General features: G+C 44.4%; 2 protein-coding genes across 2 annotated transcripts in view; both read right to left on the bottom strand.

Moving 5' to 3' along the window:
• Positions 1–162, bottom strand: part of LOC136587231 (macrophage mannose receptor 1-like) — a 327,799-nt gene extending 327,637 nt beyond the window's left edge. The window contains exon 1 of the mRNA XM_066585788.1: positions 20–162. The gene's annotated coding sequence lies outside the window, so the exon portion shown is untranslated. The remainder of the gene's footprint in view (positions 1–19) is intronic.
• LOC136586589 (macrophage mannose receptor 1-like) lies at positions 14–26,898 on the bottom strand. Its single transcript, XM_066584721.1, has 8 exons — positions 26,649–26,898; positions 15,125–15,517; positions 14,708–14,887; positions 12,418–12,579; positions 9,662–9,775; positions 9,025–9,168; positions 1,167–1,349; positions 14–177 (listed from the first exon to the last, which is right to left on the bottom strand). The coding sequence occupies exons 1-8, from the start codon at positions 26,704–26,706 to the stop codon at positions 14–16; spliced, it is 1,398 nt and encodes a 465-aa protein (XP_066440818.1). The 5' UTR covers positions 26,707–26,898.
• Between the last annotated feature and the right edge of the window lie 1,081 nt (positions 26,899–27,979).

The raw sequence follows: 27,979 nt of genomic DNA, 5'->3' as shown, positions 1-27,979 counted from the left end.
CGGGTTCAGAGTGTCATACCTTAGTGGATAATGCAACACAGTCCTCTTGTTCGCTCTTGAGGTGAGATGGCTCTCCTCTCTGCCATGTTGTATATGTCACTGGGGATCCATCACTCCATTCAAAAAACAGCTGAGTCTTCAAGTCATTCAGTCCTATCCAGACATACTCCGCATCTCCTAGAAGAAATATTTACAGATGTAGCAAACATTAATCCAACATTTAATAGGCTTGTTCAGTTGTAATCTATTAATGGCTTATCCTCAGTATAGGTCATCAATAGTAACATAGTATGTTAGAATGAATGAAGACAATGCCCATTTAGTTCAGTCTGTTTCAACCTCCACCCCCATTGTTGGTCCAGAGGAAGGCAAGAAAAAAAAAACCAACAAGCAAAAATATTTCTTCCTGACTCCATAATAGCAGCCAGAGTAATCCCTGGATCAACATTTGAGATCAACAACCCCTAATGTCTATATCCTGTAATATCATAGCGCTCTAAAAATACATAAATTATAGTAATTCTTAAAGGACCACTTGTGGCCACACCCCCTAATGCTAGGCCCTATGTACTTAAAAAAGGGGCAGGGCCAATGTAAGCTGTCAAATTTTTGCAATTTTAGCACATGCCACAAAATTGTGACTTTTTGATACCACTGTTCTGGCACAAGCCAGATAATAAATATCTCGCAATACGCACAAATGAGAAGTCAAGGATCTTTTCTAAAAGACACTGCCTGCAGCTAACAGTGATACTGTGTTTTAGCTACTGAAATTATATTTACACTGCTCAGTACTTCTCTAGTGTCCTCCATGATGTTGTGATGACTGTGTGTGTTACAGTTAGAGATCAGAATTTGCAGTTCTCAGTGAAATAGGTTCCTTCCACCAACCCTGAGAGAATCACAAATATAGCCTCCACAGGGAAAAAAGCACCCCTTCAGTCTCCTCCTCACTGTGGGGAGAGTACAGTAACCCAGCAGCAAGGAGGACAGGGGAAAAGGGACCCCTTGTTCTCAAGATCAGCAGTGGTCTCAGAGGTGAGACCCCCACGATCAGCAAGTTATCCCCAATCCTGTGGATAGGAGATTACTTGTAATGTGGATACAACCCCTTTTAAGTAGGCTTTAAGATTAATGGTATCGGTAGTGAACCTGTGCATACTTACCAAACTCAAACTGTGAGGCAACAGCACTTGCTTCTTCAATATTGTGCAAACTTACAAGGTCACCCTCTTCGTTTTTGCAAGATAACATGGCGTCCTTCCAAATCCTTCTGTCCTTAACCAGGTAATAGCAGTATCCGTTATAAGGAATCCATGATGATGGACAAGAGATGCGATCATTGGTCCCTGTAACAAGAACCTCTGAAATTAGTAGAGATGATCAAAAACTGGTTTTGCAAGTGGGCTTTAGCCATAAAGGGGCACTAACGATTCAGACAACTTCTGCTCATCTACTAGCTTGTGTTATTCCCATCATTTCTGTAATATACTTCCATTAAAAATGTGGTTGCTTTACCTTTGTAAGTCACATTTGAAGTGGCTGCTACTAAGAGTCTGCCTTTTGGCTTCTCTGCAATCCACGCTCTGTCATTAGGTACAGAGCTTCTGTAGTAACAAGGATGTTTCCATAGCAACAGGGGGAGGGGATATCTTTACAGGCAGCTCCCTTGCACACACAGGCTGCAGGCTTACAGATCTGCAGACATTGTGGTAACGATCTCTATAGTCTCTCCCTCTCCTGCTTATACATGTGGATTTACTAACCATTTGTCCAGAGTGTCTCTAAAGGCCTGAATCATACTGGAAAAATAGGCGTGTGCATTCAGATACTGCCCCCCTGATTATTGGACTAGAAACAGTGCAATGCAACATCAGGGGAAGGAAGTACAGGACAGTTAACTACTGGCAGAATCCTAGACTTGCTACACACACTCTGCCTGATAACAGATTGCAAACAACAGGACAGCAGCAAAATAGGGAAGACCCTTTGAAAAGCAGATCTAAAAGACATGAAGCAAGGTGCAAGCAGCAGCAAATGAGTGTGTAAGGAGAACCTGGTGTATTTTACAAAACTTGTTGAATACTTAGTGTGATACTGAGACTGGTAGGCTATCAGCCATTTTGCATGTGTCATCCATTTTGTGTGTGTCGGGTCTTGCTATATTGTCATCCATTTTGTGTGTAGTTAGATTGTAATTGCAGCTTTCAGTCGACCCCTCACCCAGTACCTCACTCTTGTCTGCTCATATTCACATTTAGAAAGGCCACTGTCTGACATTACCCTGGACCAGAGCTGTGATATAAATAACCCCCTCCCTTTCTCTTCTCCACCTGCCGGTTTGGTTTATGATTAGCATGAGGATGCTACATTGTTTGACCATTTACTTCTTAATAAAATCTAAGGAAAAGTGTTTACCTAGGAGTTGGCTTCTTGCAGACATTGTGAAAATAGAACTTGGGGCGAAAATCCCAAATCTGGTTTGTTTAGTTTATTTTCTGTTTTATTTTAAGCACTGTTAGTGTGCATACACCTGTATACCCTTATACTCCTGTGTAATACCCCATAGTCTTTTATTAGAATACATCTGCAATTTATTAGTCAAGTTTTGTCTGTTTTAAACCAATTCAAACTCTGAAGAGATTGTGGTGGTAATTCAATCTGACGTCTAGCTACCTGAGAAAATGTTGGTGGTGGCAGCATGTATGCTTGCAGCATTGTAGAGTGCTCGAGTGCTTTAGACTGGATCAAGGGGGTGACTTGTGCTATTAGTCTGCCTGTGGCAAGACCCTGTGAAAGCTGGTTACAAATCCACCTGTAGTGTGGTGATTCCACACTCACAATCCCACTAGAGTGATCGGACTCTGCCGTGAGAAATTGCATGAAATGGTTGGAGCGATCGTCTCTCCATGACAAATTGGTGGATCTTTAAAAGGTTTCTGCCAGAGTTAAAGGGGTTGTCCCGCGCCGAAACGGGTTTTTTTTTTTCAACCCCCCTCCCCCCCCCCCGTTCGGCGCGAGACAACCCCGATGCAGGGGTTAAAAAAAAAAAAACGGGTAGTACTTACCCGAATCCCGGCGGTCCGGCGTCTGCATACTCACCTGCTGAAGATGGCCGCCGGGATCTTCTCTCTCGGTGGACCGCAGAGCTTCTGTGCGGTCCAGTGCCGATTCCAGCCTCCTGATTGGCTGGAATCAGCACGTGACGGGGCGGAGCTACACGGAGCCGGCATCCAGCACGAGTGGCCCCATTGAAGAAAGCAGAAGACCCGGACTGCGCAAGCGCGGCTAATTTGGCCATTAGACGCCGAAAATTAGTCGGCTCCATGGAAACGAGGACGCTAGCAACGGAGCAGGTAAGTGAAAAACTTCTTATAACTTCTGTATGGCTCATAATTAATGCACAATGTACATTACAAAGTGCATTAATATGGCCATACAGAAGTGTATAGCCCCAATTGCTTTCGCGGGACAACCCCTTTAAGTGATTAACTCTCGTACTAAGAAGGTTGGTGGACTTTTACAAGGTTTTGACTCAGCGCGAATATATATATATATATATTTTGTTAGTAGGGACTTACAGGGCTTAAAAGCAAGGCCCTGGAGGTGTTTACAGAGATTCCTTGAGAGCAGGATGGTGACTATGAGGTCATCAAAGCAGCCTTGATCCGGCAGTGGATCAAGGGGCAACCCAATCCCGCGTTTAAGAACCTGGAAGATATGGTGCTGAAGGAACAGTTCCTGGAGACTGGTACGGCCAACATCCACCAGTTTGTCATGGACCATGAGTCCAAAGATTTGGCTCAAGCAGCCCGATTGCAACCAACTACATCGCCAATCGGATGCTGGAGCTGTGGAAATGTGGAACCAGCTGGAGAAGGGGTAAGCAGAACAGTAACTCTGACAGACCTCCCCCACCCATGTTCCTAGACTCTCATGGGGATCTGCTCCCTCTCTCCCCTCAAGGCCTCCTGTTGATACCCGCAGATATTTCCTGCCATAAGGTGGGACGCTGAGGTAACCATCATCTGCTCTGAACTGGTGGCCCCCATGTACATAATTCCTGGAAGGACTATGACTGTGATGGGAATTGGGGACAGCCACCCTACCCTACAAATGGCCCGTGTGTACATTCATTGGGTGCGGGGAGTGGGATGAAAGAAGTGGGGGTGTTGAAAAACATCCCAGTCAATGTTTTACTGGGGACAGACCTTGGGGAGGTAATGGCTCATTACATGCCACAAAACTCCTCAGACTCCTCAAGCTCCGGCCCCCTGTGCAATGTGCAGTGAGTAATGAGGTCACTGCAATGCATGACCCTGTGGAGATCATGGATGCGCCAGATGGGTATTGCAATGTCATTTTTGGCACAGTATGCATCTGTCTCGAGCTCACTGATATTTCCTGTGCAATGAATACACCTGTAATACCACAGAGCTCAGGGATGCCACCCACGTGCAGTGTCTCTGAGGATCCACCAATAACAGTGAGTGCCAGAACAAAGAAAGCATGTGGTGATGATGTGGATTCCACCCCTGCAAGGCCTGTGTTCCCCACCTCCGGGTGTTGTGCGATGGGTAGTTGCAGTATCGAGATCCACTCGGTACAGAGGTGTGCTAGTCAGGATAGACAGGGGGTGTGACCTCCCCCAAGGCCTGGTTGGCATATTTGTTGTCACCCGCAGCCAGGGTGCCTGAAACGCAGGGACCCAATTGCCTTCCGGATGCTCGGCTTCCTCAATCCAGCAGGATAGAGGATGGCCTTGAGCCGCTCCCGGAGGAGCCTGCTATGGTATCGACCTTAACATTTCTTCTGGCTGTACCACGCCAAGAGTTCCAGGCTGCTGTGCTTGACGAATCCACCCTAAGGGCATTAAAGGACCTTACGGGGAAACCCCCCTCTGCATCTGATGAGGGAGAGGTCCTGCTGGAGAGGTCTGCTAGCACCCACTTAGGTGGATGGATCCTTTGAGGACACAGGTTTCAACCTGCAGCTCTCTGGGGACCAACAGTCCCAGCTGCAGGAAACCTGGGAAGGCCCAATTGATAGTTCGCAAGGTAAACACTGGGACCCAGCCCCCAGTTAGGCAGTCTGCCTACTGAGTCTCCCTAGAAGTGCAGGCAGATATGAAGCTGGAAGCTGAGCAGATATTGCCTCTAGGAGTCATCCAAAAGTCCCTGAGTGCATGGGCTTCCCCTATAGTCCTCGTGCCCAAGAAGGACCAGACGACCCAGTTCTGCGTGGTCTATAGGAGGGTAAATGCCATAACGGTATCTGATACTTATCTGATGCCTCACATTGAAGAGCTATTAAACTGGCTCTCCAGTGCCCCAGTCCTGTAGGCCCCAGGCTTCGCCAAGAGGTTTGTGGTGAAGACTGATGTCAATGCATATGGCCTTGGTGCTGTTCTGATCCAAGTGCCTTTGGATGGAGAAGAGCACTCCGTGCTATATCTTAGTCACAGGTTCCTACCCAAGGAGGTAGCCTACACCACCCCAGAAGAGGGATGCCTATGAGCATCTCTATGGGCACAACTTCACCATTGTTGGTTACGCCAGGTTGCGGGGCAAAAGACAAACTCCTCTGACTGAGTCTAGCTCTTCAACAATGTGATTTTTCCATTCAGCACCGAAAAAGAAGTGAACATGGCAATGCAGACGCACTGTCCCATCACGACGAGGTGACAGGGATGGGCTTTTTGAAGTGATCTGTAGAGGTTAACTATTATTGCCCATCCAAAAGGGGAAGGTGTGATATAGAGACTGGTAAGTTGTCAGCCATTTTTTGTGTGTCATCCATTTTATGTGTCAGGTCTGGCTATATTGTCATACATTATGTGTAGTTAGATTGCATTTGTAGCTTTCAGTCGGCCCCTCACCCAGTTCCTCACTCCTACCTGTTGGTATTCGCATTTAGAAAGGCCATTTTCTGACATTACCCAGATCTGTGATGTAACCCCCCCCCCCCCTTCCTTTCTCTTCTCCACCTGTCAGTTTTGCTTAGGATTAACATGAGGATGCTACATTGTGTGACCAATTACTTGTTAATGAAGTGTAAAAGCCCTTTTACACACAACAATTATCACTCAAAAAATAGCCGAAAATTAGGAATTACTTATTACATGTAACGGTGGGCATCATGCTCTTTTCATTTGAACAATGGATTTTGGTTTACTTCATCTGTTGTTCACACCTCTGAAAGATTGAGCAAATGCATTCCATTTAAATGTATTCCTCACATTTTTCAATAAAGTGCATTATGTTCTCCTCCTGGCATGTTTATACAAGCCACAAGGTGAACAATGGAATGTGTCAGCAGCTGTTTACACAGCTGGGCATGTGTTTAAACACAGTCTGGGCTCTGCAAACAACTGCTAGAGGTGATTTTATATGCAAATGAAGACTTAGGCCTCATGTCCACGGGGAAAATTAGATCCGCTGCAGATTCTCCATGGAGAATCTGCAGCGGGTCCCTCCTGCCCCGCGGACATGAGCGCTGAAAATAACAATAAATCAGAATTAACTTACCTCTCACACGCTCCGTTTCTTCTCTTAGCGGCGGCGTCATCTTCTCTCGTCGCGGCCGGATCTTCATTCTTCGGCTCGGCGGATGTGCATGATGACGTCGGTGACGTGCCCCGCGCATGCGCCGGGCGGAAGCAAAATGATCCGGCCGCGACTGAGAGAAGATGGCGCGGCGCCGAAGAGAAGAACCGGAGCGTGTAAGTAAAATATGATTTTTGTCTCCGGACGGCTTCCATAGGCTTCAATAGAAGCCCGCGGGAGCCGTCCCCGCGGGAGACCCGCATGAAAATGGAGCATGGTCCAGATTTTTTCATGCTCCATTTTTTTTAAAATCACTTTTATTGACGATCCGCGGGTATTTATCTACCCGCGGGTGGTCAATGCATCCCTATGGGGTGCGGATCCGCGCGCGGGAGAAGAGTTAAAATCCGCTGCGGATTTTAATTCTTATTTTCCCCGTGGACATGAGCCCTTAAGGTATTGATGGCTATTAATGGCCATTAACACTTTATGCAAATAGATCGCTAAATCTTTCAATCTTTTAGACATTTGAAAGATTATCTTTGCATGTACAAGGGCCATAAGGAAAACCATTCACCTAGGAGTTGGCAGACATTGTGGAGCCGGGATGCAAATTAAGGAAAATCTTTTAATAAAGATTATTTGTTGTGTGAAGGTCCTAGCCCGATTATAAATTATATATTCAGAATTGGGCAGACCAGCTGAACAAAACACATTTAAACTCATGGAGGTGCGAGGACCAGAACACCCCCAAACTGTGTATCCGCCTACCTGGTAATAATTTTTGTGTCATATTTGGTATCGCTGAATAGTTGAATCATGACTGGAAGTGTGCCAGGCACAGCTCTATATGCATTTACTCCACCCTTCTCTCAATAACCTCAAAGGGGGTGGGGATGAGGTGTACAAAACGTGGAAGCTAGCGGGCCACTTCACGGCTCCTGGCTATACCACTAGTCCCTACACTAACCAGGAGTCCAGCAGAACTGGACAGAGTTCACACAAAGCGCTGCAACAGGACACAGATCACAGGTCACACAGCAAGCTAACACAAAACTGACAGAATATAAACGGACATGAACCAGCAAGACACAGATCACACAGCAAGCTTGCATCAGGAACAGGACAGAGCACAGGGCACACAGCCAACTGCAACATATAATGAAACCCAGACAGACTCCACCCAGAGCTCACATGCACACAGATGAAACTCACAGCAAGTCTATGTGTCCTCACACCAGGGGGAATAGACAGTCAGCCACACAAGCTGACATAGGGAGCTGTGTCAAGTTACACCAACTAACACAGAGCAGACAGTCAGCCACACAAGCTGACATAGGGAACCGTGTCAAGTTTCACCAACTGACACACAGAGCAAGACATAATACGTTTAAAGGCCGCACCTGTAAAGGGGGCTGCATGTGCTGCAGACTAGGACTACAGGTGTCCAAGCCATCTCTAGGGAAGCAGAGAGTCACAGGCCTACTTTCAAACACAGTTCAGAGTGGGAACAAGTTTCACATACCTGATAACAAGTAACAGACCATAGAAGTAACATGACTGCTCACCCTGGGACCCAGACAGACTGGCAGGAGCTGGGTTTATATGTGAGCACAGACCCAGGAGATTGGCTAGCAGGAAGAACCACACCCAGCCAGCTCAACCAATTAACCCTGTGAGGGCTGTGCTGCTAGGAAGTTTAGAACTACAGATCCCAGCAGCACATGTAACAGTATACCCTTATACTCCCGCGTAACACCCTTCTTGTATATTCTTTGCATATATATACAGTATATTTGCACTATTAGTCTTTTTTCAGAATAAATCTGCAATTCATTAGATAAGCATTGCACGTTTTAAAACTATTCAGACTATTCACGGGGCAGGACATCGTCAAAGCTCGTTACAAATCCGCCTGTAGCCTAGCACCTCCCCACTCGCAATCCCACTAGAGCGAATGGACTCTGCCGTGACAAATTGGACGCAACGGTTGGAGCGATCATTTCTCCGTGACAAATTAGTGGCAGCAGTGGGATCTTTAAAATGTTTGTGCCAGAGTTAAGCAATTAACTCTCATACGAAGAAGGTTAGTGGACTCTTTGCGAAAATCGCTGCAGAACTTTTACAAGGTTTTGCCTCTGTGTAAATATACAATTATTTATTTTCAGGAGTAAGGACATACATGTATGTTTCCCTGTGTACATGCTTCCCTTCACACAGCCATAGGATTAAATGATTTAGTAGCCTGCAGTCACCACTAGGGGGAGCATACTGAATTATATATCAATTATTGAACTCAAGTGGAGCTGTAAAGCTCTATTGTTCTGTGTTAGCAGCCATTTCAGGCTGGTGAGAGGTTGCTAATCGATCACATTACTGTCAGAAGCTGCCAGAAACAACTGTCCTATGATGACGACTTTCCATCTCATGACTGAAATCAGTCTACTGCTTCTTTATTACAAACCTGACCGTATCCTACCTGAAGACGGGACCTCAGAGGACTTGCTGGGGACTTTTTTACAGATATAGCCCAGTTTTTCCTTGCACTCCTTGTTCTCCCACTTTGTGTTCTTCCCAGTATTTACCACTACACAGTTTACTCCAGATTGTTCGGATGGATTTCCTAAAGGAAGCAGAACATCTGAGTTACGTGTCCAACCTTTGCTCTGGTTTTTGCTTCTTCTAGTAGATATTATATTATTAGATGAGAGTCATTCATGTAATACATTGATATATACTAGATTTTGTGTGTCAAATTATTCTTCAGCAATCTGAAATCATGTTCAAAATCACCCCATAACATCCCCAGTGTCGTTCCCTCTGCGGGGGCAGATATAACACATATCCAACCTGTGTGGCTAACGTGGGACCTTTGGGTTCCCTCAGGCACACGGCAACTGCTACCTCTGCACCGCGTATAGCAAGGGGAGGTAGACACTAGTGGTGAGCGATTATTGATATATTCATGTCGGGAGTGTCCAACCTGATTTTCAAAAAATCATCATGAATTGGGATGGCCCGATTTCGACTCTTTAAAGTCTGTCTGTGTTTTGGTCACCCGTCCACCTGCTCCTTACACAATACATTACTATCTAGAGATCAATCTCAATCTTCACCTGGAAGCCAGTTGAGATATCTGAAAGGACCTCCACCGTCCCATCTCCAGCCAGCGTTCAAGTCCAGACTATTGAGCCCGATCCATAAGGCTGTGGTGAGATCTTGTGTTAACCCTGCAAGATATGGATGAGATACATCATGGATTACATACAGTCTAACCCCAGTAAATTGCCACAAATCTTATATTCAGTGGTGTAGCAATTGGGGTTGCAGGGATCACAATTGCACCAGGACCCATAATCTAGGGGGGTCCAAGGCCCCCCTCACCACTAACATCACTGGGCTTTGCTCCAGAGGTATCGCAGATTTAGCATTATGCTACAGTTTATGAATTTGGGGGGGTGTAATAAACAATGACATACAAGCTTTCCATAGACGGCACTTCTTGTGTTGAATACTCACATGACAGACAATGTGCTGCTTTTTCCACTTACTGCAGGGAGCCCCTGAGTGGTTGTCTGTCAGAAATCCCTCAGTATGTTTCCTGCTCTTAGAGGTGAACTGACTCCAATCATTCTCTTACCATAAGCTGTCTGATACATAATATATATGTTTGCATGTATTTTTGCGGGGCGGAAAACGGGCCATAGCCAAGCAAAGTACATGGGTTGGTCGAGCTGAACTGTTGCATCTGAGCCCATCAGCCTTTAGCAATACCCCTGCTTTTAGTTCAAATCTGTACCTCAAGACCATCTGTCCACATAGTGGAAACAGTAGTGATGTGTTTAACTATGGAAATAGTATTTAATCCCTTAAGGACCTGGCCTATTTTAGGTTTAAGGGCGCATTCAGACGACCGTATATTGGCCGCTGAGCCGATATACGGCGTCTCTCTCTGCAGGGGGTGGAGGCTGGAAGAGCCAGGAGCAGGAACTGAGCTCCCGCCCCCTCTCTGCCTCCTCTCCACCCCTCTGCACTATTGCAATGAGAGGAGGTGGGGCTAAGTTCCAGGAATTAGCTCCGCCCCCGTTCCGCTTCTCCTCATTGAAAGTAGTGCAGGGGGGTGGAGAGGAGGCAGAGAAGGGGCAGGAGCTCAGAGCACTGCTCCCAGCTCTTCCCGCCTCCACCCCCTGCAGAGAGAGATGCCGTATATTGGCCGGCGGCTGATATACGGTCGTCTGAATGCGCTCTAAGGATGCAACGATTTTTGGCGAATTTTCATCTACATTTTTAAAAAGCCATAACTTTTTTATTTTTCCATTGCAACGGCCGTATAAGGGCTTGTTTTTTGCGTGGCGAGCTGTAGTTTTTATTGTTACCATTATTGGGTACATAAACTACATTTTAAAACTTTTATTCTTTTTTTTATGGTGGCAAAGAGAGAAAACGCATCAATTCCGCCATAGATTTTTTTTAAGACATTAATTATACAGCATAAATGACATAGTACAACACTACATTTTTTCTGCGGGGCGGTATGATTACAACGATACCAAAATTCCTATTTTTTCTTCTGTTTTTCCACTTTTCTGCAATAAAAACCCTTTTTTTGGAAATCTTTTTTCCCCCCGTAAATCGCTGCATTCAAAGTTCTATAACTTCTTTATTTTTCCATGGCTGGAGCTCTATGAGGGCTTACTTTTTGTGAGACAAGCTGTCGTTTTTATTGGTACCATTTTGGGGTACATATGGCTTTTTTATCACTTTTATTGCATTTTTGGGAGGCAAAATGCTAAAAATTTACATTTTGCCTCAGTTTTTTAGCATTTTTTACACTTTTTGCCATGCAGGATAAAAAGTGTGTTCAACTTATTCTACGCGTGGTAACAGACACGACGATACCAAATGTCAGATTTTATTTATGCCAATATGAGAAAAAGGATATGAAAAGGTGTTTTTTTAACATTTTCTTTTACATTTTTATTTTTTGTACATTATTTTAAGCTTGTTTTTTACATGATTTGTGTCCCTTTGAGGGACTTACATCATACCACTGATGATCGCTATGATTAAGCATTGCAGGACTTCTCTCCTGCAATGCCTTATTGCTTATTACAGCGATCATAGGCAGTGGTAATACAGGATGACTGTAGGTGGTGTCCTGTTACCATGGCAACTAACCCATCTCTCTGCGTTTACATCGCGAGAGCTTATGAAGTCACAGGGAGCGCACTCCCTCTGTGAATCCTTCCCATTCCACGATCTACATAGATCGCGGCATAGCAGGGGTTAACAGCGGGGGTTGCATCTCCTATACACCCCCACTGTTGCAGCAGGAGGCCGGCTATCAGCGACAGCCGGGTCCGCTGCTGGATAGCGCGAGATCTCTTCTGATCTCGCGCTATACACATGACGTTAGGGTATGTCCAGTTGCAGGACGTACCCTTACGCCCTGGAGTGGGAAGGGGTTAAAGACTATGAGTACTGGCGTTTGGAATTTTACTGCATAAATTCTTGCATTTTTAAGTGCAGAACAATTTTATAATTGGTTATTATTAAAACTTTTCAATTCTTTCTTTCTTTCCTTGCAGTATGGTCCAACATACGGCAAGTTGGAGGACTAAGTCTCTTCCAAAATCCATCAATCAGGCTGACTGACTATTCTCCAGCACTGCATATAATGACACGAGGGAGGCGGCTGGAGGGAATGTGAAAGGAGCAGTTTATTGCAGAAGGAGAAGATGTAGGTTTAGTCGGTTGCCCACCAGATATTAAGAGTAAGTCCTCGGCAGATGTAACACCCAAAGTGCAGTGGTGTCCATGCTAGATGTTGGATTAGGCAGAAGAACCGATTCTGATCGGTCGTGGTTCTTACCTGCGATGAATGCCTGTTCGTGTAGCTCGGTTATACTCAGCAGTTCTGCACCTTGTTGCTGGCAGCTTCTCCTGGCTTGGTACCACGTGAGGGCCGAATCTGAGTTAATCTGATAGTAGACATCAGTTACAGAATCTGTTTTCCAGAAGATGCTAGATGTGGCTGAGAAGAAAATTATGGAATACATTAAGGACTTTGTATGTCTTCAGCCTACTTGTCTCACTTTATAGTTTGTCCGACCCATGCTTTTTACTAGGGACTGACCCAAACATATTTGGGTTCTGGATGATAATATTAGAGCAGTGGTTCTTAACCTGGGTTTGATCGAACCCCAGGGGTTCGGTGAGTCAGTCTTAGGGGTGAGTCAGTCAGTCTCAGGGGTTCAGCAGAGGTGAAGACTCTGTGTGTACGTTCTGTTCACCCCACTTGTATGATTTGTGATGCTCTCCACTACGCAGTGAATATTCATTGAGTTCATTGTGTACATCTGAGGCACATTTCATTTTGTGCTCTAATAAAATATATACCTATGTTTTGAATTTGAAAAAATCATATTTTATTTTTCCAATTACGAAGGGTTTGGTGAATGCATGTATGAAACTTGCGATGTTTACGACCTCCAACAAGGTTGAGACCCTCTGTTTTAGAGGGTTGTCCCATGATTAAATATTTACTCTCTTAGATCACACAAAGCGCAACAGGTTTTCATTGGAATAATCTTAAACAATGTTCCTGTGTTTAGATATTGCTTTTGTCTACTTCTAATAGCGCCCCCTACTGTTCATTTTCATCTTAGAACATCCAGCTAATGTGGCTAGCGCTTGTCAGAAGACGCTTCTAGTTTGCTGAGTCTTAAAGGAATCAGCTGGGGATATTTTTTTCTCCAAAACCTATTCAGCTGGGAAGTACAAACATAGAAGAAGATATACTTACCTTCCTTGTCACTCTTGTTCTACTGGAGCCTGAACCCTGTTGGTCTTCACTTCTGGCTGTAAAGTGATGATGTCCTAACAGTAGGATATGTGACTGCTGCAGCTAATCATTGGCTGACATGAGCCGGAAATTGGTGGCAGTGGTCACATGGCTCCCATGTCGGTGGCATCACTGCTGGCTTTGTGCACCCGGAAGTGAAGGCAGCAGGAACCGAGCACCAGGAGAACAGGTGCTGCGAAAGGAAGTACATCTTCTTTTAGGGTATGTTCACACATTTCAGAAAAGTTTACTATCAAAGTGAATGGGATTAAAGCCCTCTTATATCAGTACTGCAGGCGGAGCAGGTTGTAGAAAACAAATGTTCTATCCCTGGATAACCGCTTTAAGCAAGTCAAAATGGAAGAGTACCAGTAGAGTAAGAGGGATTACTTTAAGGACGTTATCCAAGACTAGTTTGCCCAGACACAGTACCACACCTCTCCACATCCTGCAGACCTTTCATGCATGGAAAATTTTAAAATCCACAGCATATCAACTTCTACTACAGATTTTTACCTTTTACGGTGTTACAGATTGAAATCCCTCATCAATCCAAAGCAAATCTGCATGTTACATGTGTACATTGTTATGGTGGACTGCTTGGACTGGTCCACAGAGAACAGGTGAATGCCTCCGGTGGTCCCTGATCCAGGAGGGATCACCCAGCTCCCCACATGAGCAGTGCATGGCACAATACAAGAGCTGTACTACAGTACATACACATAGGCCATGTACAGCATCTCAACCAGCCTATATGTCCATGTAATAAACTGGGTAGTTTATATATGTAGATACATAGCCTACCTGAGGTGATATCTAGGCACATTGGGAGACTGGACATAGTTTTTGGTCCTGCTGTATCCATGATGTGTGGTATCACCCTGTACAGGATATTTCATAAATGACAACCCCGAAATCCACACCTATTGGGTGAATGGGAGTTGACCAATACTCTCTCACCACAATCTTTGTATACGTCAGTGGAGACAGGGTCTCATGCAAACACAGCCACCTTTCCATTGTAGTGTATGTAGAATGCAGTAGTCGGAAATCCACAAACAGGGTTTCGGTAATATTTGCATACAGTTATACAGTGGGCGCACAGAATGAATTTTACCGGTGGGCCCTAGGCACCCCATTCCAACTCTGGGAGTGATCAGAACCTGTGTACAATGTTGGTGTGAATCAGCTTATCTGGAAATGAGCCAACAGCAAAGACTCCTTAATTACCATTCCACCTTTCACATCAATCTTGACAGTATGAATATTTTGAATTGATATCAAATATAGCTACAAAACTAGTGTAAACTACTGTAACACTTACATGTAGATGGACAAAATCCATGCAGCTGGTCCGTGTCATAGTCTGAAGTGGTGGAGCACCAGAGTAGTCCATCGGGTCGTCCAGCGATTATACAATCTACATAAATTTTGTTGTTGAACTTGAAGGGGAACTTGCAGGGCCGCCCGTTACTATTTCCTTTTAAAGTATATATTTCTGTGGAAAAGCATATTGTATCATTGCTCTCAAGTTAGAATACCTAATGTATATGTCTCTGTTCAGATTTGGATAGGAGTCTCCAACTAGGGTTGCTACCCGGCTTGTGACCAACTGGGCCAACCAGTAATTATTTCAAGAGACTGATGCCGGTATTTACCTTTTACTAGCAATGTTAATTGCTGCTAAAAATAAGGTACTATGGCCACTAAATGACAATGATAACATCCTCCTTACCTTCATAAGATTTAACACATAAATCGTCCTTCGATGAATGGATTTGCCATCGTCTCGAATCTCCTGTCCCAAAAGACAGGACCAGTTTTTTGTTATCTCGGTAGGTCATGTACAGACCACCTTTAAGGACTCCAAACAAGGTCTCATTTTTACATTCCCACTTTTGGAGGTCACTCTTGCCATCACACGTGTTCAGCGTCACTGCTGACCATTCCACTACAGATGATACAGATAAGCATTTTTCTGTCCCCACATTTATGAGCTGATCTTCAGAAATCCATTGAAATTTCTGCATAATGGAATTCTCATTACATTCGGCCATGACGAGTGCAGAATCCTCTGCTTGTAGACATTGCTTGCAGGCGTCATTGTAGATTAAAAAGGTTTTAATACCTAAAAAACAAGGTGACTTTATATTAATACCTTTAACTGCAATCTTATTCTAAAATTGGATTATTTCTTGCAGGTTAGGGTACATGCACTCGGGAGATCAAAAAGTTGCACTCGATATAACAGCGACAGAATCTTTTAGACACGATTGCCTTAATCGGTTACCTTATTATCTTATTTGTTTTCAGTTTTGTTTGTCTTAAATCCAAAATATTATTGTTGCAGGAAAAGAATGACTTTTTTGTGTACTTAAATAATACAAATCTAATTGCAACTTTATGTTGACAAGTAATTCAACTTAGAATTCCTATTAGGGACCTGCGTATTCCTGCGTCTTCCAGGTCTTTCAACCTGAATTAATTTTAATGTAACCTGCATTTTCATTATGTTTTTTTTTTCCAAATCAGTTTTTATTAAGATTTCCCATCAATACAATAATGAAAAAACACATATTCAACACAGATCACATGCAAGTAAAAGAGTCAGCTGAGCTCAATAAGCACAAAAGATCTAATATATTCGAATAAACCAACATCAACTTAAAATAATTAGAGAATTAAAAGGAAAAAAGTCAAACAGTGACATTAAAGTGGGAGAGTGGGGGGGGGGGGGAGGGGAGAGTGCAGATGGAATCTACATGGAGACCTAGAAAATAATGGTATGTGGCCTTCGTAGTACAAAAGACTTTTAAAGGTCCAAAACTCCAATCCCATCCAAGGATCGAGTCAAGCTATGGATCAGTCCTAAATAATCGCACACAGTCGAGCATGACAGGGAGGTGAGGACACACATCTCCCCATATCTAAGAATGAGATAGGCATTTACTCTACAAACTAACTCTCACTAAGCACCAAGGATTCCATGTCACTAGGAATCTGTCATGGGTGCCCCTCGACCAGCTGGATAGTTCCTCCAAGTTACAGGCTAAGTCAACTCTATGCTTCCACTGAGTCAAAGAAGAAGAGGACTTTTGAAGCTATAGAAGAGGGATAAGTGCCTTTGCCGTATCAAGCACATGAGCAATCAGCCTCTGTTTCAGTGGGTGAAACCCCACTGATGGCTTCCAGAGAAATGAGATCTCCGGGGTGAGTATAAAGTTTGGAGAGAGCTTCCAAAGGATCACTTCGACGTCATGCCAAAAGGGGGTCAGAATCGGGCACTCCCAAGTATCAGCTTGTTCCCACATCACATCTCCAACATCTACAGTGCAAGGCCAATTTATGATCATAAAGCCACTGAGGTGTCCTGTACCACCTAACTATAAGCTTCTACTGGGCCTCCCATGAAAGGATGCAAGGGGACAGACCATAGGCCATTTTCAGAATTAATTGAATATCTTCTGACGAAAGCGTAATACGCAGATCTCTCTCCCATGAGGAGAGAAATACAGGTTTAGAAATTTGTGTGGGAGAGATGAAGTGTTTACAAAGGAAAGCAATTCTTCTGGATATAGGTTTGCCATCACCTTTTCAAACACGGAGAGAGGCCAAGTAGATACATGTGACCCAGGAAAGTGACCGCTGAACCTGATGGATGCCTGAGTGCAGAGCTCCATCAGCGCGGCACCAATAGAGGACTTTTCAGCTGCTTCTACCGGGTTAAAATGAGAAAGAGAGGAAGGGAGAGAGGACCAGAGCACATGGGAACCCCCGAGCTAACAGAGGACAAGCGGACATGCAGCGGTATCTAAAAGAAAAGAGCTCCTGCTCACTGCTGGTTCCCTCCAAGATGGCGCCGGGCCAGGAGTTTGTTGCCGCTCATGTTAAGGAGGGGGAAGAGGAGGCCTCTTTAGATGGAGACGTCAGGGAGGTGATCTTAAAGTGCTTTATGAAGGACCTAACAATGAAAGCTCTTCATCCTGTCATGACCTGGCCGAAATTAAGAAGGACATTAAACACATGGGGTGTCGGGTGGAAGACCTTGAGTCCTCTGCAGCCTCAATTACCTCTCACTCCATAGAAATGATGCAAGCTCTGCAGGATCAGCTTAACCATCTATACAGAGCTTTAATTATGCAGGAAGATTTGGAGAACAGAAACAGGTGCTGCAATGTCCGTTTTAAAGGGCTGCCTGAAACTTGGTGTTACAGTAGTAGTGGAGTGCATAGGTACGTACGGCGCGGGGCTCCCTGACTCTCACCTACGCCAATCTCCCTTCCTGGAGATAGCCCTGAAGGTGGACATGTCCAGGCTGCCAACTCTGACCCTATGCTGCCTAAGGCAGGACAAGAAGGGACCGTCGTACCTATGCAGGTGACTACTCACTAGTACTGACAGGCTAGGCAGATGGAATAACCAACAGGAACGAAACCACAGAACACAGACAGAGCTGGATCGGGACAGGGTAACTTCCACTGGAGCAGGACCGAGGTCAAACACACAGAGGACAGAACCAATAACTGACAACTGCTATCAGCAACTACCAGACTACATTCAGGAGTCTCCATCCTTAGGGCAGAGACCAATCAAGCCAGCTGACCGGAGCTCCCAGCCAGCCACTATAACTCACAGAGCTAGAACGCGCGCAGCTGTAGCACGGCACCGCCGCTCGCCGTACCGAACGCGGGCGCATGGTCATCCCAGGACATTGCGGCAAACCGCGCCACTGCCACCCAGGGTCCCTGATTGGCCTCATGGTAACACTTGGGCTGTGGACTGCCTCTCTAAAGTAGCCAGAGAAATATTTGCTAATCTACTGGGATCTGAGAGAGCTGCATCCTTTTCAATTGAACGTATCCACAGAGCTCTCAGCCCCCCCCCCCTGCCCCCCCCCCCTGCGACTTCGGAGCTCCCGAGAGACGTCATATGCAAACTTCTCTCTTTTCAGGATACATTTGCCGTTCTAAGAGCTGCCAAAAAACGCAGAGACCTGAATTATGCTGATCTTCAAATTTTTCAGGACCTTGTTCCTTCTACCCTGGCTAAATGTTGGCTTCTACATCCCCTCCTGGATGTACTGAGGGCAAAAGAAATCAAATACGCCTGGCTGTTTCCCTTTGGCTTGTGAATTGCACACAGGGGTCGGAGGTTAAACATCCGTGCTTCAGAAGAACTGCAGGCATGCCGGAGACTCCTTGATTTAGAGCCTGTGGACCTCCCTTGCTGGCTCACACTCAAGTTGGTCACCCCCACAGCCTAGAATATAGCAGGAAGCTCAAAATCTTCCATTAGCCTCAGTGTTTTCCCCACTGATATTGTAGTGGAAACCCAATATATATCTATACTGGGTCGGTGGGCCTTGACAGTGGACATTTGTCAATTAACATTCTGTATAACATGTTTGCCTTCTGTTCTGATACAAATATATAAATGTTCTTACATTTACACAATATGCATACTTCCTTTAAATGAAAATATCTTTTTCTCTAACTCTGCTGACAAGATGAAATTTAACATGAAACCGATATATATATATATATATATATATATATATATATATATATATATATATATATATATATATATATATATATATATGTTTTTCCATCTGTTTGTGCCTTTGGATGAAGTAGGATTAGACATAGATAACCGCACTTGAGACAAGTACCGCTTTTAGATACCGCAATAAGTACCCAAGCAATTTTACTGGAAACGTATGCAAATAACATGGGAGATTTATGCAATTACTAATTCATGATATCGCCTCCAATCATTTTGGACTATCTACACGTGGGGTACGAAATAGTATCCTCCCTCTCCAAACTGCTACCACGTGACAGGCAATACCAGATGACCGGATGAAGGAAGATGCTTATCCAATAATCAATCAGTACGTTGTATCTATGTAACCTTTTGCCTGCCCCAAAAGGGCAGATATGTTAAACTTTATAAAAGAGGCTATACGCCCAAGAATAAACAGGAAGTCTCATAATCTGAACTTGTGTCAGACTGATTACTTCAGGATGGTGTGCACTGTCCCCCTACCTTTGATCATTCAATCTGGAAGGGTGTGATCATTCCTAAATAATCAAGTCAGTGGACACAAAAGGAATTCCAGGACAATACCCCCCCCCCCCCCCTCCTTCTCCCTGAAGTGGACTCTACAGTCCTCTGCTTGCGCTGTACTTGGGAAACTCTTTCTAATAACTCATATTTTTTTTATTAGATTATTTGCTGGTGTCCTGAACTTCATCCGGCGTGATCTGTCATGGGTGACCACCTCTGTCTTACCTTGCTCAATGTTAGAGGCTTGAACTCGCCTTTTAAGAGACATAACGTGACTCAGTTCCTGAGAAAGTATGGTACCAAAATCATCTTAACTCATTTTAAGAGGGGTAAATGCCTAGCCTTTCCGGGCAGACAATTCACACAGGGATTCCACAACCCACACCCGACGTCTGTATCAAAGGGGGTCTCAATCATTTTACACAACTCCATCACATTCTGCTGCGATGCCCAGTATGCTGACGGAGAAGGTAGAGTCCTCTTTCTGAGGGGCTCGATCAATAACACTAAGCTTACTGGGGCAAATCTGTACACTCCCAACACTAACCAAGTCACTTAGCTTGTTGAGCAGTTGGAGACACTTAGAGAGTTTGTAGTGGGTTCCATTTTGCTAGGTGGGGATTTCAATGTTACTTTGAACACCCTGCAGGATTCATCAACGGGGCGTTCTCAGGTCTCCCATATTAAGCTGAGGAAACTCATTTGATGCTTATCAGAGCTGAAGGTTGTGGATGCGTGGCGCCAACTTTCCCCCTCCGTCAAGGATTATACTTATTTCTCTCAAGTCCATACCTCGTTTCAGAGGCTGGATTATATATTCATCTCCTCCACCCTTTTGCTTTCCCTGTCTAACTCAAATATAGACCCCATAACAATATCTGACCATGCCCCGCTACACATGAACCTCCTTCCCTTAGGTATTGTTCCCTGTGAATGGAGATGAAGACTAAACGCCTCTCTCTTAGACTCTGCAGAAGATAGAGCTTGTCTTCTTAAACAAGTAGAAGAATTCTTCCAGCTAAACCTGTTTAAGGACCAAACAGTGCCTGTAGTTTGAGAAGCACATAAGGCTTTTGTAAGAGGCCCTTTGATTGTGCTAGGCTCCAGGAAAACAAAATGCAACAAAAAGACATAGACGAATGCTTGACCCAAATTGCTAAACTAGAATATGTTGATAAGCTCTCTCTTAACAAGGAGAACCTAGAAAAATTGATAGCAGTAAGAAAGGATCTGAAGCTCTGTCTGGAATCTAGATTCAACAAAATATATCTCCATCTCAAACATGTAGTCTATCCTCAAGGTAACCGCGTAAGTAAATATATGTCAGCGCTAATTAAGAAAGCCCATACTAGAAACCAGATCAATTCAATAAAAACTCGGATGGGATGCTCGGTTACATCCACCCGAGATATAGCTAAGGAATTCCAGAGATTGTATTCCCAGCTATATAATCTATGGTCACATAGATTATATGAAACTAGGAGTCAGATTGATGATTTTGTAAAGGACCTGCGACTGCCCAACTTAGACGATGAAGTGTCTGCTTCCTTGAAGGCCCTGGTTTCGCAAACCAGAGGTGGAGAGACTTTTGGACTCTTTCTCTCCCGGAAAAAGTCCCAGCCCAGAAGGCCTCCCTCTTATCTATTATAAGTCCTTCCGGTCTTCACTAGTACCTCACCTGACTGAACTCTTTAATTCCCTCCTGCGGGATGATGCCCTCCCGAGGCAGGCCCAAGAAGCTCATATCACGCTTATCCATAAGGAGAATAAAGACCCAGAGATGTGTGGCAGTTATAGACCCATCTCTTTAATAAATTTGAATGTCAAGTTGTGGGCCAAACTCATTGCTAAAACGGCTGGAGGATCTCATCCTAAACCTGATTAATAGAGAGCAAGCGGGGTTTGTAAAGGGAAGGGAGGGAAGAGATAATTACTTCCGTATTTTTCATACTATGCATTATGCCCAATTAAAAGGAATACCCCTAGCCCTAGTAAGCACTGATGCTGAAGAGGCATTTGATAGGGTCAATTGGCTTTATATGCATACCATTCTTCTCCAGCTCAATCTTCCCCTGCCCTTTATTTCAGCCATCTTTTCTTTATACTCTGAACCCTATGCCAGACTGAAAATTAATGACACCAAGTCCCCGCCGTTTGACATCCGAAATTGCACCCGCCAAGGCTGCCCACTCTCCCCTACTCTCTTTATTCTCGCCTTGGAAGCTTTGCTTCAGAGTGTCAGGTTAGACCCTAAAATACAGGGCCTGGCCTTGGAGGGGCAGGAGCTGTCTACTGCTGCGTTCACAGACGATATTGTATTTTTGATTACAGCCCCAGAGATGGGTCTCCCTAAGCTTACTTCCCACCTGGAATAGTTTGGAAGCCTTTCCAACTTTAAAAGTAACTTTGCCAAATCAACATTCTTAAATGTTTCTATCCCCCCTAAGCCGTTGCAGAGTCTTAGAAGCCAACTCCCAACTCTCTTGGTCCAACTCAGCAATTGATTTTCTGGGTGTGAAATTAACAAAAAAAATAGGGGATCTTTATCTCTCTTATTTTTCACCTCTTCTCACTAAAATTAAGGCTCTCCTATGTGACTATGATTTACCCATTATTTCGTGAAAAACCTACTAAAATTCTACACCCTCCCTATAATTCTTTACAAGATCCGCGTGCTACCAATCCATCTCTCTGCAAGTTTTTTCAAAACTCTTCGTTCGGCATTTATGGGGTATATTTGGAGACAGAGGAGGCCCAGTTTACCGTATAGCCTCATGATAAAGAAAGGTTCGGGGGCAGGGGGGTGGGGGGATAGGTCTACCATGCATCCATGACTTCTACTTAGCATCTCATCTCAGTTACTGGATGGAGTTAGCCAGTCCTCTAAGAGATACCCTTTTGTTACATTTAGTAGAAAATATGTATGGTATCCCTTTACTGGAGGACCTCTGGCTCCCTAAGAAAAATACTTAAACAGCGAAGAATTTCAATCCCTCCTACAGGGTCCATGCAAGATCTGGGATGGTCTGAGGGAGATTCTTGCCCCAAAGCCTTCCCCAGTCACCCCACTCGGCACACTACCTTGCTTTATGGGCTCCCCTTCGGACTCAATTCTGGTAAGTCTTTGGTCCAAATTTGCTGACAGGACCTTTAGAGACCTACAAGCCCTTGCACACTTGAGTCCAAAGGAGGCCTTTTGGTCTCTTCTGCCCAGACAGACCTTCTCTTTCCTACAGTCACCCATGTGGTGGGACTGCATTTTCATTCTGTGATAAATTCAATAAAAAAATATTGTTTAAAAAAAAAAAATGCACCCGAGATTCTCGAGCGCAAATTGCATCGAGCAGCATTCAGACATCTTGTCTGTTTGTTGTCCAATGTGCAGAACACAGTATATTGCCGTGTACACTATTGTCCAAAAATCGGACAAGAATAGGGTATGCTGAAATTATTTTTACTTGGACAGTTAATCCAAGTGAAAAAAAGCCAGTGTACATACACACAATCATATGAATGGGTGCCATTTCTTGGTCTGAAAATCGGCCGAAAAACATGTCCGTGTGCATGTACCCTATCATTAATATTTCCTAAACAGGGTGAATAGACGTATAAATAAATAGCATTCTATGGGTTCAGTTCAATGTCTGTGGAAGCCTCAAGACATCTCTTAACATAATGTTGTGGTACCTTGCCATATTTTTTGGAAGGGGAGGGTAAAAAAAATAGTTCAGAAAGAAAAGGCTACATGTAAGTCATGAAAATTGTACAGCTACAATATATGTAATGATTTCAATATACAGTTGTGTCCTTAAATGTTCCCTTTGGCTTAAGATATCCCATGATGAGTGGTATGAAATAGCTAGCTATGACAAATAAAATCACATTCCGTCGTTATTTATGCTCTATGTACTTGCAAGAGAATGTATCAGATTTGTATCACAAGAAATTGGAGTATGTCATAAAGTTCACGGAAAAGAAAACATGTAACCAGGGGCATTTCAAAGACTAACACATGGTGCCAGGTAACCCTATAGAGATCAACAGAATCTAACAAGAAAAACAAAAGACCATGACAGAATTACATTTTTTCCATTCCACTCCATCTAAGGAGATTTAAAAGTTTTCAAGAATTTTCAGTATTACGCAGTACATTAAACGGTACTAATTAAAAATACAACTTGTCCCACTGAAAAAAAAACTGTAACAGAAATGAAAAAAATTACGATATGACTCTTAAAAGATGGGGATAAAAACAGGACAACAAAAAAACAAATCACATAACAAGAATCAAGGGATCAAAAATATATAATTATTCAGAGGATTTAGTGCTCCCACCCACTGGCGATTTTTTTCTCCACTGTGCTGCAAGAGTAAGTAAAAACTCTCGCAGAGCAGTGCGAGAAAATCGCAAGGATATCGCTGTGACATCGCCAGTCTTTTCAATGGGGCAAGTGGCAGCAGTGCTAGTCCCATTGAAAAGATATGGAGAATGCCGCGGACTTCTGCCACAGCTGTAACAGCTGTCACAGCTGTGGCAGGAGTTTCCTTCATCCCCGCTGCCGATCCCATTGAAAGCAGTGGTTTTTGACAAGCCCCGCAGAATGATTATCGGAGAATGGCTTGAAATATAAGCCCTTCCCCGATAATCATCACAAAGGGGTTAAAAAAATAGTAAAAAAGTAACTCACCTCTCCTGCTGTCAGCCGCGTCCTCTGGCTGGCTCCTGGCACTGCTACTGAGCTCTTTCAGCAGACGGGGATTTAAAAATCCCCGCCTCCTGAAAGGGCTGTGCGGATTGGCTGAGGGCTCAGCCAATAGCAGCTAGTGCTTAGCTATTGGCTGAGCGCTCAGCCAATGGCAGATAGCTCTTAGCTATTCATTCATGAATAGCAATATCTTAGCTATTCATGAATGAATAGCTAAGAGCTATCTGTTATTGGCTGAGCGCTCAGCCAATAGCTAAGCAGTAGCTGCTATTGGCTGAGCCCTCAGCCAATCTGCACAGCCCTTTCAGGAGGCGGTGATTTTTAAATCCCTGACTGCTGAAAGAGTTCAGTAGCAGTGCCGGGAGCTAACCGGAGGACGCGTCTGACAGCAGGAGAGGTGAGTAACTTTTTTATTATTTTTTTAACCACTTTTTGATGATTATCGGGGAAGGGCTTATATTTCAAGCCCTTCTCCGATAATCATTCTGCAGGGCTTGTCATAAACCACTGCTTTCAATGGGATCGGCAGCAGTGCTGTTCCCATTGAAAGCAATGGAATAGCATGCCGCAGACCTCTGCCACAGCTGTCTGAGCAGTCTCAATACTGTGTGAAGGTATACGTGTGTTTCTGCTTGACCTGGTATTTGATCCCTGCCTGAACCACCCAGCTTTCCTGACCTCTGTAATCCTGACCATGGCTCACTATTTGAATATGCTTTCCTTGTCTGCCTCCTGTTCTTACTCCTGGCTTGATCTACATTGTGAAGTACTCCGCCTGCCAGCATTCCAGCTCTGTTCTACATCTACGTTCCTGTCTAAACCTTCGGTCTTGCATCATGAAAAACCAACGCAAGTGCGTCAGCTGCCTCTTAACCTCATGGCGGAGACCAGTTCCTGATTGATAGGATGAAAGAGTGAAAACCACCCAGGACTGTACCTGTATCTAGCTCCGAAGTCAAATCAATTTTGAGGCACGATGGATCCACATCCGATGCCGTCACATATCTAAAATGCTTATTACCTCTGTCCCCTGACATCTCCTGTTGGATCCATTTGTAGAGAGGCAGCATTCACGGCAAGACAGATGAATAAAAAGGGAGCTTTATTCCATCAGGGTTCCAATAGCATCTACAACAATGTGGACTGCACAACAAGGTAGTAGGGGCAACGTTTCAATCCGGATAGGATCTTCCTCAAGCCCTATCCATATCGAAACGCCGCTGCTACTACCTTGTTGTGCAGTCCACATTGCTGTAGATGCTATTGGAACCCAGATGGAATAAAGTTCCCTTTTTATTCATGTGTCTTGCTGTGATTGCTGCCTCTCTACAAATGGATTAGTGGGTGAGTGAGCAGACTGTGGATCCAGTCTGAGGAGGCGTGACATTACCGTGGCTGTAAGGCACCTGAGGGTGTGAGCCATTTGCTTGAGTGCTGCTGCGACATTGTAGAATTGTTGCAAATCTCCTGTTGGATGGCAGTCGGGTTCAGCCACTTTAGTGTAATGTGTGCAGCCAGATATAGACCACGACCTCTGTCTATATGCACTATTAAAGCATGCGGACATCATAGGGTGGTCCCTCCTCTATGAGCCAGAACGGAGAGAGTTGCTATGTTTCTGTTCCTGTTCTGGAGGACTTGAGCCGTCCTTGTATTACATTGATGGACATTTATCTGAATGGTCACCATGTAATGCTACATTTCCCCTGGTGGCTTCCCCTGGCAAAACCAACTGTTAGCTGGGGATGCCATAAGTAGTCATGTAAAACTATGCTGGTTATATACAGAGCCTCAGAGCCGATCTATCAGTTAGGGTGTATTCATACGGATGATTTTCTCACACGAGTTTTGTCTGTTGCAAGATGCACAAAGTTCTCCCGGAAATGGAACTTATTATTTGCAATGGGTATATTTAGGTGGAGCGACAAGTCGCAACAAGTCCTTTTTTGGGTGATATCGCGCATTATTTCTAACGAAGAAAGAAAAAAATCGCACTCGCATGCAGATGCCATTTTAATGTGATGCAATTTTTTTCCCCCCCTATTTAAACAATATGCAATTGTCACTCATGAAAATCATATGTGCAGCAATGTAATGCGTTTGCCTTGCAAAATGCATCTAAATCGCAGCGAAAATTGCAGGTTTCCATGCAGAATATCTCACTAACCCGTGTGGATACACCCTTAGAACGTTTCATATTGTATTATGAGCAGTCATGTAATATAGAACCAGCCACGCTGTACACTGTCTACTTCTAAGCACCGTATAGGACGGAGCCGAATAGTGTCACAGCGCCAAAGTAAAAACACCCTACAGCGTTCATACAATACAAGCATACAGCGTCCAAATAACAGATCCTATACAGCGCTATACAATGCCTATAAAACAATATTAAGGTTTGTGGTGCCCCTTCAGCAGTGACCTGGGTACCCCAATGCAAATCACAGCAGCTCCATAAGAGAAATAAGTACAAGGGTCACTTACCCCACAGGCAGGACGGCCACGTTAGGTACAGCAGTATGAGTAGTATGGGGGCGCTCATTGTAAGTATCTCATTAGTCTTTCCACTTCTTATAGGAACCGTGTGGACAGAACGGCACCAAGAGAGTCCAGTAACAGTTCACAGGGAGAAGAGCGTCACATCCAGAAGTGTGGGCTCTATATAATAACGGAATATCCCATCACATGGGGCATTATAGCAATCAGCACCTCCCAGTCCTAACCGCACACATAAGCAAACTGCTGTGCATGACGATTAGGAAATGTTACTCCACAAATCAGCCTGCCTGGGACAGACCTGCAAGTCAGCTCATTGTTGGATTTCTTAGGAATCATTTCATTATTTCTCAACTGATTCATTTTTTTTTATTTATGATACAGCAAAAACTTCTGTTTTACTGAGAACTTCCACACAAAGGAAAAGCAGAAGTATTACAGATCAGTGCAATATAAATCAAACATAAGTGAGCGCTGCGTGCCGTATTCTAAGGGTCCTATTAGACAAGCAGATTTATCATTTGAGCGACCAAATGACCGAACGACTCGTTTGCTTTCAAACAATGACCGTTTACACATAACAATTGTTAACATTTCTCGTTGTTTCTCATCCAGTGGCCTGGATATATGCGAACAAAGCCATAAGTATGTGTGTGGAAGTATGTGATTGGCTGTTGGAAGAACAAATGCAAGTTTTAACATGCCCACAAAGTGCTTTACAACTGGCTGTACGCCATAAGAGCAGCATGAAAGCCTCAAAGAATCATTTGCTATACCAATCGTGTGTGTTGCATTCCAAGTGTGCTGTTTCTTAAAGGGGTTGTCCCGCGCCGAAACGTTTTTTTTTTTTTTTCAAACCCCCCCCCCCCCCCCCCCGTTCGGCGCGAGACAACCCCGATGCAGGGGTTAAAAAAGAACACCGGAGAGTGCTTACCTGAATCCCCGCGCTCCGGTGACTTCTTACTTACCTGCTGAAGATGGCCGCCGGGATCTTCTCCCTCGGTGGACCGCAGGGCTTCTGTGCGGTCCATTGCCGATTCCAGCCTCCTGATTGGCTGGAATCGGCACGTCACGGGGTGGAGCTACACGGAGCTACACGGAGCCCCATTGAGAACAGAAGAAGACCCGGACTGCGCAAGCGCGGCTAATTTGGCCATTAGACGGCGAAAATTAGTCGGCTCCATGGGAACGAGGACGCTAGCAACGGAGCAGGTAAGTGAAAAACTTCTTATAACTTCTGTATGGCTCATAATTAATGCACAATGTACATTACAAAGTGCATTAATATGGCCATACAGAAGTGTATAGACCCACTTGCT

This window comes from Eleutherodactylus coqui, chromosome 12, assembly GCF_035609145.1.
Source record: "Eleutherodactylus coqui strain aEleCoq1 chromosome 12, aEleCoq1.hap1, whole genome shotgun sequence".
In the NCBI taxonomy this organism is placed as follows: Eukaryota; Metazoa; Chordata; class Amphibia; order Anura; family Eleutherodactylidae; genus Eleutherodactylus; species Eleutherodactylus coqui.
The sequence above is the reverse complement of the archived record's forward strand: the minus strand, read 5'-3'. Positions and strand labels throughout refer to the sequence as shown.

Bases quoted from the DNA above. Each gene is read 5' to 3' on its own strand.
- LOC136586589 (XM_066584721.1), bottom strand. From the start codon at position 26,706: ATGAGCGCCCCCATACTACTCATACTGCTGTACCTAACGTGGCCGTCC. The intron at 12,580-14,707 runs GTTACAGTAGTT...TTTTCTTCTCAG, and splicing joins TTGTCCATCTACATGTAAGT to CCACATCTAGCATCTTCTGG. The intron at 1,350-9,024 runs GTAGGATACGGT...TTCTTGTTACAG, and splicing joins CTCTGAGGTCCCGTCTTCAG to GGACCAATGATCGCATCTCT.